This window comes from Andrena cerasifolii, chromosome 4, assembly GCF_050908995.1.
Source record: "Andrena cerasifolii isolate SP2316 chromosome 4, iyAndCera1_principal, whole genome shotgun sequence".
NCBI lineage: Eukaryota > Metazoa > Arthropoda > Insecta > Hymenoptera > Andrenidae > Andrena > Andrena cerasifolii.
In genome coordinates this window covers 7,907,994-7,926,420 of record NC_135121.1, presented here as the reverse complement: position 1 = coordinate 7,926,420, position 18,427 = coordinate 7,907,994, and the positions used below count along the sequence as shown (strand labels likewise).

The 18,427-nt window shown below is 43.2% G+C and overlaps 1 protein-coding gene across 1 annotated transcript in view; it reads right to left on the bottom strand.

The window, feature by feature from the left end:
- Nucleotides 1-18,427, bottom strand: part of LOC143367713 (pikachurin) — a 175,210-nt gene that overhangs the window by 18,175 nt on the left and 138,608 nt on the right. The window contains exon 8 of the mRNA XM_076809824.1: nucleotides 6,767-6,953. Within this exon, the coding sequence (XP_076665939.1) occupies nucleotides 6,767-6,953 (187 nt within the window). The remainder of the gene's footprint in view (nucleotides 1-6,766; nucleotides 6,954-18,427) is intronic.

The window sequence follows — 18,427 nt, the reverse complement described above, 5'->3', positions numbered from 1 at the left end:
AACGTATCGACGGCGATCGCGGCTCTACAGTCCCGCAACGGGAAAATCGACAAAAACCAAGAGAATTGTCGGATATTCGCGGTCCCTCGGAATCACCTCGGTAGGCGAGAAATATGGCTCGGTTTTTTTGCTCCCTGTATTCGGTAAATACTTCATAAAAATACAGCAGCCTTCGTGCTCTCGTTTCCCTGGAAAATTGACGAGACGCTTGCGGAATTATCATTCGCCGGTGTTCGCGTGGCTTTATCGGAAATTTCTGACGAACCAACAGGGGGTGTTCTTTCTTTTTCGTCGCGCGAACAAGCGGCCCTGGTGCGAAGCTGGGAACAGGGGTTTTGAAAAATCGTTTTCGGTACACGAATCAGTGGAAAATCGATATTCCCGCCGACATCGACGTGCTCCTATCAAGAAAAAGGGTGAGATTTGTCGGAAGTCGAGGTCGTTCGGAATCCAGCTTCAGTTCGAAATTGTTTCTATAATTCATTCTCCCCACAAATCCCAAAGAGAACGTTACGAACTTTGGAACCAAGTTAATTCCGCTTCCCAGCAGCGAGAACGCGAAGCTGTGTCCTCTAATTCGGGAAATTTAATTTAGAGCAACCCCGACGCTCCGCGATTTTCGAGGCGCAGCGAGAATTTTCATTTAACCGTTTACCCGCGCCTGATTAAAAAGAAAATGTGATAAAAAAAAAACCTATGTTGTTCGTACGTGCCGCGTTTCAGTTCGATGAAACTTCGCCGCGTCGCGCATCGACCGTGTCGCTTAAGAAAAATTTAATCACGCCTCGCCAGAATGGAAAAGGAGCACGAAGCACCTGTAAATTATGTATATCGAAGCCGACCATCGGATTTTCCACTCACACTTTAATCAGCAGAAATTAAAAGGGATTATCGTTCAGCGTCGAGCGCGGTACGGAAATAGAGGACACGGAGACGAAGCAATCTGGTGGGACAAGTAAGACGCTGTTCGTCGTATCGTATCTATTCAGAAGGAAGCCGCTGGGTGAATCGGCACGGAAACGTTTCCCATCGAAATAACTCGATTCTCCCCGAGAAATTAAAGTTAAGTTCTGCCCGTACAGTTCTACCGTCGCTGGAAGTAGCTCTTCAATTCGGTCCTCCTTAAGGTGGCGATCAATATGAGTCAAGGTAAGCTCGGCGCACTCGAAGCGGTTCGCTTTCGAAAGCTACTTCCCACTGCTTTTCACCTGCTCTCTGTCCATTCGCCCCGGCACGAGGTCCCCCGTGAATCTAGTTAAGTCGAGATCGATAGAGAATTCTTGGAGGGGTTCGAGTCACTTTCTTTCACTGAGAACCTTTGTCCCCGTGATTTTCTTCGACACTGTGGGGGCCGCTGCAAAGGTAGACGTTTTTTCCATGCAGACATCCACAGGTTCTGATGGATGTCAAGATATGTACGTGAAAATGACAGAAAATGAATGTAATAGATTCGACATTCTTGGTGGATTCAATGTGTCTTGAGTACCTGTATTGAACTAAATTAATTAATAATTCGATGAATCCGTAATGATATAACCAATAATAAATTTTGATATATATATAAAATTTATACATACATATTTTAACTCGAACTTAGATCATTACTGTCATGGAAGGAAAGTTTCTTCCAAAGATAAATTAAAATATTAAAATTATATATATAATTTTGATATTTTGATATATATCTTTTAATATAAATAATTTATATATAAATACATGCATAAATTTGATATTAATATATAAATTATTTGCATATAGATATCTATCTTATATAGTTCTATATAGATAATATATAGGAACATAAATAATTTATATACCTATATATATATATTGAACTACTTAAATTATTATTGATAGATTTATGGATTACACTGAACTAAATTAATTATTAATTCGATGAACCCCTAAATAATCGGTATATTAATAAGTTCGAAAGATTTATTTATAGATAATGGTATATCAGTAGATAAATTTTGGTTTATGTATAAATCACTTATATATTAATAAGCTTCGTGTTGTATAATTATCTCCTGATTTCTAAATAATTTTTATATGCATATAGTTCAAATGTATTTATATAACGAAATATATATTTAATATATATATAATTTTGATATTTTGATTTATCTTTGGAAGAAACTTTCCTTCCATGACAGTAATGATCTAAGTTCGAGTTAAAATATGTATGTATAAATTATGTCTCGAGATATCTTACTGTATATTATCGATTAAAAAATAAGCAGAAGGTGTGTGTGTGTCATTAAATTCAGAGTGGCGATGAGGAATAATGTGGTAATGGTGAGTTGTGTGTCTGTTTTTCCAGCTTGTTCTTCAATCATCCTTTTTTTGCCCCTTGCATGCGGCTCAAGATAAGCCCGGTTTCGTGCTGGCATGCACTTCTCCGCGAATCTAGTTAAGTCATGGTCGATAAAGAATTCTTCGAGAAGTTCAGGTTACTTTCTTCCCACGGACGTATCTTTCATCTTTGCAACTTCGTTTAATAACGTCTCGAAACTTTCGCGTAGAGTTTCTTGAAACGTGTCGAAAGGGATAAAAAATTGTTCGGCAAACACGTATCGGTTAAGAACCCACGGTGTAAAGGAATGGGGGTGCACATTCGAAAGATTGCAGTAGAGGTGCAAAATTCCATTAAATACCTGCAAGATAATAACTCGAAGCTTGGATATAAAGAGTAAAATTTCACAAAGCAAGTACTTTCGGTATTAAATTTAACGCACTCCTCGGTTTCAATAAATTTAACGCGCGTTTCAATTGTTCTACGCGATAACGTATTACCGCGAAGTTCGCTAGCCCCTAAAGTCCACTTCACTCGCGCGCGCTTACTAATGCATAAGGAACTTCCTTCCCGAGGAAGAGAAAAAGGTAACGCCTTGGTAAATTGGGAAACTTCGATCCAGACGATTTCGGTTAGTCTCGAGTTCGCCGACCCCCGACGAATCGAATAACCTCAATCCCACCCCGAAGAAAAGAACTTTAAAAATTGTCTAGGTCATTCATTATTACGATGTCCGTACAAGTCAGGTCTCCTCCACTTCCTCGCTATTTCTCGACCCGAATCATGCATATTTCACCGGCCGAAACTAATCGCAAGCCCACTAACCTCCCTCGGAATAGCAAAAAACGATGAAACTTATCTTACGGTAACTTTTACGTTCGTGACGTCCATCTTCCAGGCATACGAGCAAGTTTTCCGTATAACGTACACTCCATCTTGTTTCGCGATACTTTATCAATGTAAACTCCCCTTGTTCGCGCACAACACATGTTCCCTTTGAACTTCGTTTCCTGTCCAGTAGAGTTTAACCATGAATCTTAAAGTAGAGCTGAATTTTTCACGGCCTGCGCGAGCTCGTACACCGAAGCCTCTAACGATATCACCGACACAATTTGTCTTTTGCGCCCCCGTATTCAATCTTGCTGTCCCATTAAATTCCAGTTTGCTCGGGCGACCAGGCTCCGCTGCCCAGCGCCCTGGAGTATCCTGGATTAGAATCTCCTCCTCGACAGGAGCCGCTCAAAAATTCAAGCGGGCATCCAGCGCAGGGACGAGCCTCTGTTCCCTTCGAAGGGCTCGAGTGCCTCCGTCCTTTCGCGGCCATTGATCAACCCAACACCGGCGCAGCCATCGTAGGAATGCGTTAAACGAAATTCACCCGGCCGAGCGCGTTTTCGCGCCGGATAAGTAGCCAACGATCAAAGTCAGCACGAGAGCGCAGCTAATCGTGCGTGCCGCTGCATCAAGGGCCGGCGTTAATTGTCGGGCGTTAATCAATTATCGGAGCCGGCGTCATCGGTCCACGGGGGAGGATCGCCGAAATTCCTTCTCGGCGAACAAACTGAATGGCCTGTCCGTCCGGCGAGCTTTTATTTCCCCGGGTTCCGCTCCGAGTAGCCCGCCTGCAGCGCGACGTCACAGCGCACGGTTTATTATCCAGACGGGGTAATTAACGTGCTTTCGTATGCGCGGCTGTTGGTGTGCTTGTTACACTACTGCCGTTAAATTAACGACCGTGGGGATTATTATGATTGGATGATGCTGTTGCGCTCTATCGCTGTGTTTAGAAGAGACAACTATGGTTTATGTCGGTGGTGAGCAAGCATTGGTCTGTAATGGACCAAAAGCGGAAACCTAATACACTATGCGGGCCGCAATGTTAAATACTTAAATATACTAATGGGAGAATTTTAATTTACGGGGTAAATTTGTTATTTCCGACATCGATTTGCAATTGGAAGAATTGCGGCCGCGGGATGCTCGTCACTGGTTTATGTCAGGTTTCTCTAAGTGCATTGTGTGGGCGGGTAATACAGCGGTATTGGCTTCTGCAAATGGGGTAGGTATGGTTGAAACAGATTTCTGTAGTGGTGCATTTGAATTACATTCTACCATCGTTGAGCGAGTGATTTGATAGACATATTCGAAGTGGTCTGGGTTAGGGTTACTTATTAGTACGCTTCAAGGCTTGACGGTACGGTTTGTCGGTTTTTAAATACCGGGGTTGCAAACCGTTTTTTTTATAATTTGTAAAATTCGAAAACCGGTTTTTAAATTAAAAAAAAACGGTTTCATCTACTAGAATTAATATGTAAAAATGAATTAATTATTTAATTAAAAAACGTTAATATTTTGACTTGAAATCGCCTCGAGCAGAAGCATATAATTGTAGCAACAGTTTACTGTAAAATTAATCTTCATCAGTTCATACTTTCGGAAGAAAAATATTAAATAAAATAAAGATTTGTAATTTATATTTTGCACGGATTTTAGTTATCCTAGTTTTTTTATTTGCTTTTGTATGCAGTGTATTTTACTGTGTTATTTTTTGTAAAGATTTTAGTTATTTTAATTTTTATATTTACTTAATTTTGTATAGAGTATATTTTATTTTGTTATATTTTTAAAATTCCATAAATATTAAAAAAATTGAAATTTTTTAAAATAAGTATAAATATTTATTTTCCATTTTAATAATATTTTTTTGTGATAATTCGAAAACAGTTTTTTTGGGGGGAATAGTGGAATTGGAAAACCGTTTTCTTTCAAAAGTCGGTTTTTGTATTAACCCTAGTCGACGGATACGTTGTCGACGCTTCGCTAACGAGATCCATCTCCTTGGCGTGGAAAGCTCGGCCGCGCACAAGGGGAGGAAGATGTTTGCCGGTGAATCGAGAGCGCGCACAGCGAACGTTGGTGGATAACCTGGCGAAAATTCATGTGACACCTGTTGTGTTCCGCCATACAGGAGTTAATTCGAGCGGGCCGATACAGCGCGGTTTCCTACGACCCCCGAACGAAATGTAGCTGTAAAACGTCTAATTATGGAACAAGGTGTTTTATCGCCGCCATTATTGTCCAGCTTGGAATCGCGGAATCCGCGCGAATCACCGAGCAAATGTAATCCTCTTTTCATGACGCTTTTATCTGGCACGCTTCACCGCGAGTGCTTCCACCCTCGAGCTTCATTCTCGCTCGGACTGTTCCCCTCTCCTTGGTACTGGCGCAACCGAGCACAGAATCCTCCGCGATCCGTTGCAAGCTAAACACGGTCTGGCGTTTCGGGAACCGCGGCGAAAGAAATTAAAATTCCATCCAGGGCCGCGCGATGGAATTACAAGAACGGCGATACGTGGAATGAGAAGTAACGCGAAGCTGAATGCGAAAGGAACGCGAGAAGGAAGGGAGATTTTATGCGCGGGTGCGTTTGAACCGTCGAGTTTCGTTAAAAGATCGCCGCCGTCGAAGAAGAGGAACGCGATGACTTACTTTTACCGAGCGAGCTGGGGAAGGGGATGAAAAACGAGAGATTTTTCCAGCGAGCATTCGCGAAACGAAGTCGCGACGAGTGGAGTAGCTACAGGCGATTTACTTTGATATCGTCCGCAGCGTCTCCTCTTTGCCGCGAGTCCACCGTCGCCGCATCGTTTTCCTTGCCGAGGACCCCGTGCGCGCGAGCGCGCCCTCGACGACCAAAAAACGCGCTGGCCCCGGGAATGCCACTCTTTGATGTATTGTGCATTCTGTCCAAGAATGGAGATATACGCGGCGAACCGAGTGGTCTGGACGTCTATCGTCCGTGGGGAAAACGAGAATGCCCCTAAAAGCTACCCCCTCGGCGAGGTTACGCTCCGATGGGTTATACGTATCTCCTTGAACCGTTCAATCGAGATTTGGTAGTCGATAGACCGTCCCGAGACGTTCCCTGGGCATTCCGCGATAAGAGGGCACGGCAATTCCGATCGGTGGTTCGCTTTTAATGGCCGCCTTCTGCCCGCCGAACGTTGGACACCAAAGAATTATTTCATTGTATTATCTGTCGCTGTATTATCGTCCAAACCAGTGACGCACCCAGGGGAAAGGGGCCTCGGCATCCTCGAAAGAAAAGGAATTCTTTTGTAAAAAGAAGAAGAAAATTTGATTTTATTCTTTAAATAAATTTTTATAATCACCCACTGCATTTCATTGAATTTGCATTGATAATATTCTTATCCAAGATTAAAGCCCGAGTCCGCCACTGATCCAAACTGTACTTTACACCGTAACTTATTAGTTATTTCGATATTTCGTCAAGACTATTTCCACGTTTGATCACTTTATTTTCCCATTGTGTATTCGACGACGAGGAGAGGGTGGGAAGAACCCGGTGGACGTAGAAGTTGAAAGATTTCCGCGTAACGGTGGAGCGAACGAATTAGCCGAGGGACGGTCGAGGGATGCGCGAACGTTTAATTAGTAAGTTGTACTCACCGACGTCGAAACCATTCGCCGCATCCCCTTGCGGCGCCAGGGGGAAGCGATAGCGGTGCTCATTGGCTTCCAGATGCCGGACGCAGCCCTTAAATCCGGTCCTCACCGGAAGTCGCTCGAGGCCAGTTGTGTTTCCGGGGCCGCCGACGAAGAGAGGCTCGCGGAAGGTAATCCTCGCAAACAAGCCCTGCAATCAAACACAGAATCGTCCAGTTTACGCGGCTGTATAAAAGCCCCTGTATAATTCGCGCCGCTCTACAGCCGTTTTATAGTTCATTCGATTATTTCCGACAATCCCCTCTCGCGACATCCCCTGTCCCCACCCTTTCATTCGACATATTAAAATGCCTTCTATTTTGTGGAATACTATTGTGATATTATTATTATTATTATTATTATTATTATTATTATTATTATTATTATTAAATTAACAGGAGAACCCTTTAGACACAAAGTATAGAGCAAATTAGTACAAAGATAAAGTAAATATAACAAAAACATAAAGTAACATAAAATAAAATGTAAAACAATAAAATAAAATAAAGTGAAATAAAATAAATAAAAACAAACAAAACAGTCTGAGCCCTAAGACCTAATCACAGCACCAAAGGTGCTTAAATTAATTTAAATTAAATTAAATTACTGAGGTAACAGTCTCCTAAGCAATTCATTCTTGAACGAAGCGAAAAAGACAGCGAACACGTCTATTGTTAAAAAGGGATAATTGATGCTCGAGGATTCGCGTGCTCCAGAATCTCGAGGCTTTAATTTAATAGATTTTGAGAAAAACAGGCGAGAGTTGTGTTCTAAATATCTGGCTTGTTAAAAGTTCGTTCGCGTACAAGTACGTACATATAATAGCCTGGGTTTTGGATTATTAGCGAGGACAGCCGCGCAATTAAAAATTCTTTAATCCTCGGTTAATTGAGTCGTTGAATTCTTTATTGCACTGCGTATGATAGCGGTTCGAATATTCTAAGTTGTACTCACAACTAGACACGTCAGCTTTTCAGTAAATGGCAGGAATGAGAAACACTTGCCACAATTATATATAATTTCGAATCGAGGGGAACAGGCTTCGTTCAACAAATACGTATTGCAGTTGCCACAGAGAGCATACCGGCTGCATGGTATGGGAATTATTTTCAGAACAAGTCATTACCGAGGAATTCTGTTAACGTGGCAGAAGACGTGTGCGCTGATATCGACGTAGCGGAGTGTTCGGATTTGTAATAGCTCGACGAATTACGATAATAAACGCCTCTAGTTAAATATACCCCCCACGCACGCTACATCCCAACAAATCGCGTGTGACTGACATAATAAACGGAATTGATTCAGCGCGCTCTGCGTAGCGTGTTCCCAAACGAAGCAATCTCGAACTTCAGCCCCAACGAACATTCGCACAGGTAGGAAACGCGGTGAAGAGTTTTCAGAGTCGCGCGAAGTTTTGTACATTGGATCCGACTGTATTTATTCATTCCGAATAATTACACCGCTCTACATCTGATCTCCAGCGATCTTACATGGAAATCTCAGCTCCAAAATAGCCTCGCCACAGCCAATCAAGATGATCCAATATATAACACATTCGGCGGTAAACGCAACCATCGGCTGTGGTGAAAATGTAACGCACGAGGTTGGAGCGTCGCGAGCGTCGGTTAGACATCGACGCCCTGGCAAAACGCAGTTGGAAATGGCAGCAATTTACGCGGATTATGCAGCCGAGGTGGCCCATATTTGCCCAGGCGTCGTCTAAGTGTAGCGACGAGAGTTTCTTGTATCCGCGTCCGTCGGAGTTCGCTGTGTACGTATCAAACACGCCCCCGCGTCGAAGGGTCGTCGTGCACGTACGACTGCGAATCCTGCCGACGCGACGACCCCGCAGTTCCCAAGTTAATGCACTTACAAAAGTCTCGGAACTTTCTCTACGGTGCATCGGCCTCTCTCTTCTTCGCTGAAAGGCTTCCGCGTTCGCTGAAACTTCAGCCGAGACCTTTCGACCCCCCCGACCGATCGAGACAGAAAATAATTTTTGATCGGAAACCCGGCGACAGGCGCTGCGCAGCTTCCGCGGCAACGTACCCAACATCCTACAACTTTCCTCTCGATTATCCTTGGAGAAATCGCGCGACGTTTTTACGCGGTGCTCGCGCTTTCCAACTGCCTGTTCCTTTCGCTTCTGTTTGATATAGCCTCGGCGGGCTTTCAGAAGTAGGTACCTATCTGCTTAGAAATGGAAGGCGTTCTCGCAGAGGAACCGCGCTCTGCGATCTTTCAATAAACATGGGAATCGTTTGCATTTAAAACGACCCCGTCTCGTGTTAGAATTACGCGTGAGATTGCGCTCGCAGAGGGAAGCCTGCTTGTTTAACGTTCGCTGAACGAAGGCCAGGATTCTTCCTCCTGATTACCCGCCAGCTAATGATAAGTTGTAATTGACTTGCGAGTTTTAATTTCATTCAAACACCGCCGGTAACTGGCTCGGCCGGCTCGTATCCAGTCGAAAGTTCGCGTTAATGATTTCAGAACTGAACGAGCGCTGTTTTACTTGGAAACTGAAACTATCGCTGCTGAGAATCGACCTGAGGATACTTGGGGTTGCCCAGGTATCCTTGGAACGGATAGGCGAGGCAATTCCATCCAAGAGTTCTGTGACGATATTTCGCGCGTAATTAATTAACGCGACATGCATGCCAGTCTATAAACCGCTAATGTCCTGTTAATAAGCATCGTCGGTGAAATGCATAAAGTGCAGAGCAGAAATGTGGGGAACTCGGCGGATATGGGAGATGTAGAGAATATAGAGGCGAGGCAGGGAACACAGGACGGGGCTGTAGAGAATCCGGGGAAGATTAAAAATATAGAGAGGCATGAAGGCTGAAAGCGGAGAGTTCCCTTAAATTACGTCCCATTTTCTAACTAATCCTCGGCCATCGCGATAACAAGGTTTCCCCATTAAAAGCGACAAAACGTACACCCGGAAACGCGGCTGCCGATGAATGAACTTTCGAGGGGGGGGCCATTCGTAATTGTATAAAGTTTAAACGATCGATGCTTCTGTTCCCGTGGCCTATGAAACTTTCACGGAACTTTTACAGGCTCGCCGAGGCGGACGAGGTAAATCTTTTGATCCGACACCGGGGATAGGGGTCGCGAAAAGCCATTACGAAAATATCGCTGTGGGGGCCACCTCGCGCGAGGCTTCCGCATTGGTGTGCAACGGGAAGCGAAACGAGCACGATTAACATTCAGGCTGCGAAGGAATACACCAAACATCAGCGTAAATGAGATTCGCGCGGGGGTCAGGGTTATCAAAAGCTGCAGCCACTTTCGAAAATTCAAATTTAACCTCCTCCCTTTTGATCTCGGCACCGTCCGCGGTTCGGCTGTCTGCAAGCCGGCGAGGATTCGCCACCGAAATACGCGGGAAGTCTCGCCACCCGTCGAAAGGAAGTCGACCGGACGCCATCGGTTGTGAACTATAAATTACGCGGAGAATAATTCAGCTCTGATATCCAGCGTTGCTTTCCTGAAAAGACACACTCCGCTCTGTGTGTATTTGCACGGACCGCATCGATTAATAGCAAATGCTGCGGACGTCATTCCGGGGGGACGCTGAACCTGTTGGTTCGCGTGGCTATGAATTCTAGTAATTATTCAAGGTTGTCCATCTGCTCGAGGCTTTGGTGTTATTCCTGCACGAGACTCCGCCGAATGGGGATGAAGTTTAATGGTGGCAGAAATAATTCCTCTTAATTAATTGAGACTGACGTTCGGGTCCTCCGCCCTTCGATTGCGATTCAGAACAACCCCGCTCTGAATAGCAATCTTAAAATCCCACGAAACCAAGAAAAAAGTCCTGCGTGTCGCGTGTGTGACGTAATTCAACGCGCGTCTAATTTATTAGCCTCGTCGCGATACACCAGAGCTTAAGACCCACTATGTGCGTGGAACGTCGGCAGTTTTTCCGCCTGTTCGCGCCAAAACTACGGGGATCAGAGGCGGACGAAAGGGGGACGGGGATAATCCGTCGTTTGTAGGCGACTTTACAAGGCGGCACGATACAATCGGATTCCCCGATGCTTCTTTGAAAGGGATGCTCCGCGGAGAGCCGGCTGACGGCACGATCAGCCGTCAGATGCAGTTAATCTGCTCCCCCTTGTCTGAGGGGACGCTAATTTTCTACAACTTCGAGGGTTTGTAGAGCCTGAGGTAAAATGGGGACAGCGGGGCTCACTTTTTAATGAATCCCCCCTTTCTCTCCCTCTCTCTCTCTCTATCTATCTATCTACCTTTCTCTCTCTTTCGCTTTCTCTGCGCGCTGTTGAACATGGAAAGAAGGATATTGTGCTTTGTATCCCTTTTTTTTCCCGAGAGGCGCCTTTTTCGTTGTCACGACGGGGAAGCATCAGCGTGCCTTCTTTGGTGAAAGGGGATGATTGAAACGCGTTTGTGATATGAGGAGCCGATCGTCATAGGGGTACAAGTTTCAGACTTATTTCCTAACGAATCTCGCTGCGCGTCATCAACGTGGAAAAGAAACTGAAGATAAAACGCCATCCTCACCACCCCTTGGATTCCCTTTGTCTACTTCTGCCTCCACTAATATTTAAAAAAAAAAATTAGCTCAGTGGAAAAAGCCCCTGAGGTTTGGATATCTTCATCGACATCTTCCTTTCGGTTTGTGTTGTCACCTTCGATAGATGCAGATTCGCGTGCGGTAGAAAAAGTTTTTTAACGTCGACACACGGTGCTTCTCTTCGCTTCCATTGAGACTTCTTCGTTCTTTAGTTATGCAACGACGAATGGATTTAGTGATCTAAACGGGTGAAATGAAGGTAAAACAAGCAAAGGAGATGGAGCGCGTGAAACCGGTGAAATAAACGAACTCCGTGGAACAAGTGAAACAAATGAAACAAGCCAGTCATAATGGTACCTGTAATACGAATATTAAACGTAACGCGCAGTGAAAAATTAAACGAGGATTAATCAAGATTGGCGTGGCGATTGTCTGAATTGAATCGAAATGAAAGATACACCGCGGTATTAAAACGAGCTATTGTATCCCGATTATCGTATGAAACGTTACGTTGCGGTTTCATGGAAATCTCTCTTTTGTGAGCTTATTTGCTTTCCCGTGTTAGCTCGGTGTTTCCGGAAAAAAGGAGAATTAAAGCAGCTGCGAAAGTACCAGCTACCCTCTGACCCGTTACAGAGTCCAGAAAATTAGATGCACAAGAAACACGCTTTGTGTCTCGAGCGACACATTCCTGTATTATACCATGCTTTATACGTACTATAATAAAGCACTCTTAAGGGGGGAGGCCACTGTAATGATGTGAAAAATAAGGGTGCTTTCGGGAATTCTTTCAAGCAAACAACGCAAGTAAATCAATGTATCGCTTAGTATAGTTAATATATATATATATATATATATATATATATATATATATATTATTCTACCCTTCAATATATATATATATATATATATATATATATATATATTGAAGGGTAGAATTTCAATCAAATTCATAAATCCGTTTCCGGCATACTCTTCGTCAAAATGTTTTCCGCGTCAAAATCGTTCGTGTGGCGTTGACAGTGCCTTAGCCATACGGTTAATCCGAATTCAAAAAGACAAAAATATTTAGAAACAAGAGGCCTACGTCTATTACGTGACGATCGAAACAAGTTAATATCGCAAAAAATAACAAAAGGGCGCACCACTGAAAAAATCATTTTTCTTTAGGTGAAGATGTTGATAAAAAAAATAGAAGGTGGCTGTTAATTAAAAAAATAACTGATCGTCACGTAATAGAGGCGGGTTTTTCGTACAAAAAATGGCTTTGCTCATGTGAATTGGACGTATAGTTTTCTCTGTATACTGTCAACGCGGTGGAAAAATGTCATACTGAGAAAGACGCGTTCAATGTTCCGCTGGGCCCAGTCGCGCGCTTGACACTGCTTCACGGAAAATACAATATCTCCGTCAATTTTACGAACTTCTTCGTGAAATTTGGGGAGAGCATTCTTGAAACGCATGTCTTTCAGAAAATGTGACAAAGAAACGATCAATTTTTCCGATTTTTTACAGCGGGCGAAGTTTCTGGCGGAAGTGAGCTAGATTTGCTTGTTCATCTGATGCAATCTAGTAATTACTTGTAGAAAGGGCTTAAGATTCGTAAAAATGGATGATAAAATGATAATGAAATTAATGATACACCAGTTGATTTCTGAACTGCAAGGGGGTAGCGCAAAGTCCACCTAAAGTGCCCAGAAGACGCGTCAACCCCGTGTTTCGAGTCACGTCGACAGTCTCGTGGCTAGACGGAAAATAAAAGGAACTATCGCGGAGGGTCGAGGAAGTCGGGAAGAAGGGAAAGAAGGAAGAAAGCCAGGTGACTGGCTCCTCTAATTACGAGGCCGTCTTTAGGACACCGAATGCTTAATGGCACTTCGGGATGAAGTGGGCTCGGTTCGCGAACCCATTTACTAGCTGATTTTAAAGGTAATTAAACCGGCCCGCTCCCTCATCGCGGGGTAAAAAAGCAGGGAGGGGGAGGGGCACGGTCTTCAAGTCGCGGGCAATCTTCGAGACCGTCCATCGATTAACGCTTCTTCGTCGATTCTTCCTGCTGAACACCAGGCCGGAACGAGGGATACACTCGTTCGTTTCCAGGTTCTTATCGAGGGCTTCCCGCAAAGAAGGCTGTTGATTCCCTGTTTACGTGTAAGCTTCCCGCAGTTTTTCAACAAGTTCGTGGAAGTTTAATAGCTTTCGTTTCGGATCGGGTAATGTCGGCGGGAATTCGGTGGAAGTAATTCGAATTAATATTGAAGGATCGATGCCTGTCCGTGGCAGAAAGGGGCAATTATTAGCTAATAAAGCATTCGTATTCTTGCGCGCGAAAAACTGCGGTTCCGTCGACGGAGTTTAAGATTTCTTTCCGCCGACGAGCCGCGGCCACGGACAATATCCTCCCGGATTGTTCCGCGGAACTTGCTCGTGGACGAACTTGGCTGTTTTTAAAGGAGCACTCGAAAGCACTCTGGTTCCACGAGGAAAGTAGCGCCTCTTTCTCCTTCTGCCGAGGCGGCGTGCTAACTTATTACGAAACAATTTGCAAGTCTTATGAGAGAGGTCGAGGGAGAAAGCGCGAAGAAAACGGGCGCAGAGGGAGGAAGAAGAAAAAACTGAGATACCTTAGTGGGAGAGAGAGGATGACAAGGGGGGGCTTGGAAAGTAGGGAGCTTTTAAAGACTTTTAATTCGAGAGCGAAATGCCGGCCAATTCTTCGGTGTAATTTAAAGAAAACGTCATTCCGATATAATAAAACGTGCTTAATTACCACGCAGTTGGACGAAAAGTGCAAACAGGGGAGTGAGGTGTTTACAAGCGATTAAAAACTCGAATAGCTGCGCCTTAAAGGTTAAGGGGTCATGCTCAGTCAGGAGGCCGAAAAAAGGGTGGTCTTTGGAAATTTTTTACTCAAAAGCTATAACACATTTCTCAAAAAATCTTTTTTCCTTTCAAGGATTGCATCTAGTACCGTGCATCGTAATTTTTTTATTTAAAACTATGTGTCAATTACTAAGTTATTGTCCGTTACGCGAAGGTTCTCTAAAAAAGGCCTTCTGCGGTGACCACTGCTGCTCGAAAGTCGATCATCTAAAATAAATTAAAAAGAATTTACTTATTATAATATATTATCTAGTATTTGAAAATCAGGCACGATTTATGATAAAAATTGAAACTTTTACTTTAAACATTAGCCATTTTTTCCCAAATCAATATTTCGAAAAATCCTTCGTTCAAATACTAGATAATATAATATAATAAGCAAATTCTTTTGAATTTTTTATTTTAGATGATCGACTTTCGAGCAGCAGTGGTCACCGGAGAAGCCTTTTTTGTAGAGAACCTTCGAGTGGTGGACAATAACTTAGTTATCGATAAATATTCTTAAATAAAAAAATTACGATGCACGGTACTAGATGCAATCCTTGAAAGGAAAAAAGATTTTTTGAGAAATGTGTTATAGCTTTTGGGTAAAAAATTTCCAAAGACCACCCTTTTTTCGATCTCCTGACTGACAATGAGCATAACCCCTTAAGTAGACGAAGTTCACGTTTCCTGTCGTGTATTGCACAGTTCTAATTATGGGAAAAGTTCTTCTATTATTCTATTATCCTAGCCTTCCATTTATCAAAGTGGAGCCTAGTAATAAGAGAAACAAAAGTTCTCATTTAGGTGAGATAGCTAGACAAATTGCAATGTTCATTATGAAATGAAAACGTAATAGCAGGCCACGACGCATTAATTAATCAAGAGAGCTCTCTACATTACTAGGGACTACGGGGACTTTAATAGGAGCGCATTAATTAGAACGCGTCTGTTTAACGTTTAATCGAACGAGTCGTATCGATGCTCCCTTAAAGACTCGTGCCGCGGAACTTTGCACTATGATTTAACAAGGCGAGCAACTAATAAAGATCGAAACGCCACGAAAGCCTCGTTAAGGAGATAAACGCGCATCCCCGTTCGCGGCATCGTAATTACCGGGGCCGTGTAAAATGAATCAAGGAAATTTTGTAGCCCGTTATGAAACGCCGTGCGATATTAGCCCACGACGCGTTAATTAACCAACAGATCCCACGGTGCAAAGTATTACGAAAATTTTAATAAAACCGCGCGCGCGCGCCGCCGATGTCACGCCACGGCCGACCCAGTTTCATTACAGCGACGCACATAAATTAGGGTAAAATTAGCTCTGTGTAGCAGTGACGGGGGAGGGCGGGAAGGATCGATAAACAACGACGCGATATCGCGGGGGCAGGTGAATTTCCTTAATCGAGCAAACTGTGGGGCAACTTTTACGGGCGGCGGGTACATTTTACTGATTACACACTGGCTGGCGTGGTCCCTTTCCCGCGGGTGTGGTTCGATTATTCATCGCTTTCAGCCACGGCCATCTGTCTTTATTTGAATGACCACTGCCTATAAATGCAGTAAAGTCACGTTCCCACATGCACGAGCCACGCTTCGAGCGCTTGTAATACGTTGTTTCTTAAAGGCAGCTAGCTTAAGGGGTTATACCTAGTCAGGCGACGGAAACGAAGCGAATATTTGTGATTTTTTTTTTTAAGAAGCGGAAACATATATTTTTACAAAACTTTTTGCGCTTAAAAGAGCAACATTTAAAGAACGTTTGGTATTTTTTTCGTAGAAAAATATTTAAGTTTATAATAAAATAACAATCCACATCCAAGAAGCATTTTTAAGAATTCAATTTTGTGGTGAGCACTGCCATTCGGAACAAGATTATCTAAAATCAAAAGACAAAAAAGATTTCGTTAGTATATTAATGTATCCTCAGGTTGACGAAGGCAATTTCCCGAAATATTAGTTTAAAACAAAATGACGGCTATTTAAAGTTGAAATCCTGATTTTTTCGTGCAAAAATCACGCGAAAAAAACAGGCTTTCAACTTTAAATAGCCTCCATTTTTTTTAAAATTAATATTTCGGAAATTTGCTTCCCTTAATCGGAAGACACGTTAATATACTAACGAAATCTTTTTTGTTTTTTGATTTTAGATAATCTGGTTGCGAATGACAGTGCTCACCGCAAAACCAAACTTTTAAAGAGGCTTCTTGTATGTCGGTTGTTACTTTATTACAAACAAATATTTTTCTACGAAAAAATTACCAAATGTTCTTTAAATGTTGCTCTTTTAATTGCAAAATGTTTTGTAAGAATATATGCTTCGGCTTCTTCAAAAAGAATTCACAAACTTTCGCCTCTTTTCGGCCACCTGACTAGGTATAACCCTTTAAGAGGTCTTTCCACTGTAACGCCCAAGGGAATTGCCGTTCTTTGAAATTGCTTTTTGTCGCAAGAAGAATGGTTCTGCTGGGTTATGGTTTTTCTATTTGTTAACGCTTGTTTTGAGAATGCAAGAGGATATGTGTCATATTTTCTTATCGAGGCGTCTTTTTTTTACAGCGTATATTACACGCAAGATCTTTTTGTATTCTCAAAACACGTATTAATGATCAGAGAAAACTTCAATTTAGTAAACACATCCCTCTGTGACAAAAAGAAGTTCCAAACAACGGTAATTTTTTAGGGCGTTACAGTGGTAAAACCCCTTAAAGAAGAGCCGTTAACTTTTTCCAAAGAAGCTTCTGGTGATTCTTCAAGAGTTTCGAATTCTTGATTAATAATTACAGTACCCACAATTTGAACATACAGAAATCAACAGTTCAGCACTTGTCGAATCGTACATGTAAATACGCAAAAATGAATCGCGCTCTGCCTTGAATAAAACCAAAAGTCAGGAGGGATCGCAAAGGTTCCTCTTTTTACGATCCGTTTGGGAGCCGTAATGCGCTGGGTTTCGTTTTCAAATGTCGAAAGAAAATATTCTCCCCCTTTCTCCAATAGAAACATCAGGGAATCTTATTTGACGCGCCTCTGCATGCTTCGGCGCTGTAAGTAGGATCCTTTTTGTCAACAAACGCGCACGTCGGCCCTATTGTTGACTACACCACGCTTTGTTTTAATCACCCTGGCACTTACACGTCTCAGTTTTATTTCGTGCTAAAGCCGGCTTTGCCTTTGTCCCCTTTCTCCCTTCTTCTCCTTCTCTCCCCTTTCATTTTACTATATAAGTCAGGCACAATAGCAACGAAATGAAGCCTTTTTTAACTACATCTCAATTTCCTATCACCTGAACACAGCATTTTCAATGTTTGAATCCCGAAACACAGAGGCTTCCACAGATTTCTTGATGAAGCATTAATTTCGATCGTTCCACGCATCGTTTGAGGAGAAATTCCTCAATCACCCCCGAGTGGCATCGCCCTGCTTTTATTCCCGTCGCGCAGAAGCTTCATTAAATAGTAATTTGCCGCGGATAATTGCGCACCGCACCGATAACGAAACGAAAAGTGGAAAGGACTCATCGAATCGTGGGGAAATTATCGTGCGAATTGACAGGTTAATTACCGAATAGCAAACCAGCGAAACGGCGATACAGATACCTCGTGTTATCGGAAAAACACCTCTCCATTTACGTCGCTTTTGGTTGTCAATTTTTTTTTCAGACATTGGTCGAACAATTTAATCCGAAATTTATCCCCGCGGCAGAGATGAAATGCTGCTGCTAATCGAATTAAAATATACGCAATTGGCGTGGCGAAATTCGCCTGCCCCGGCGCTGTCTCGAGGAAATAATCGCGGGGCAGGGTTTCGCGGCCGTCGTTAAACGGACGATTTCACTGGAAAATAACGTTTCCGTGGGAAACGCGTATCGCGGACGGAATTGCATGCAGATGAATAACGATGACGTCGGCGCGCAGCGAGGCAGGCATACACGGGCGAGTCGTGAAAAGATTTGCTCGTCTCTAAAGACGTCAGTCGGCCTGGAACTTTAAAGGGGAACGACCGTGCGCGATGCTGCCTCTTTTAACTGGCAGAAAATTACTGTCGGGGAAACGGATTCGCGTGGTTGTCGCTTGCATGTTCCGTGCCTCGAATCTTTGCTGGAAAAATTGGGGCTTGGGATGAAATTGGAGCAACGACGTGCCTAATTTCGGAGTAGCTCTCGACATAGGCTTTCGATTTAGGGGATCGATAATATTCATGGAGAGACC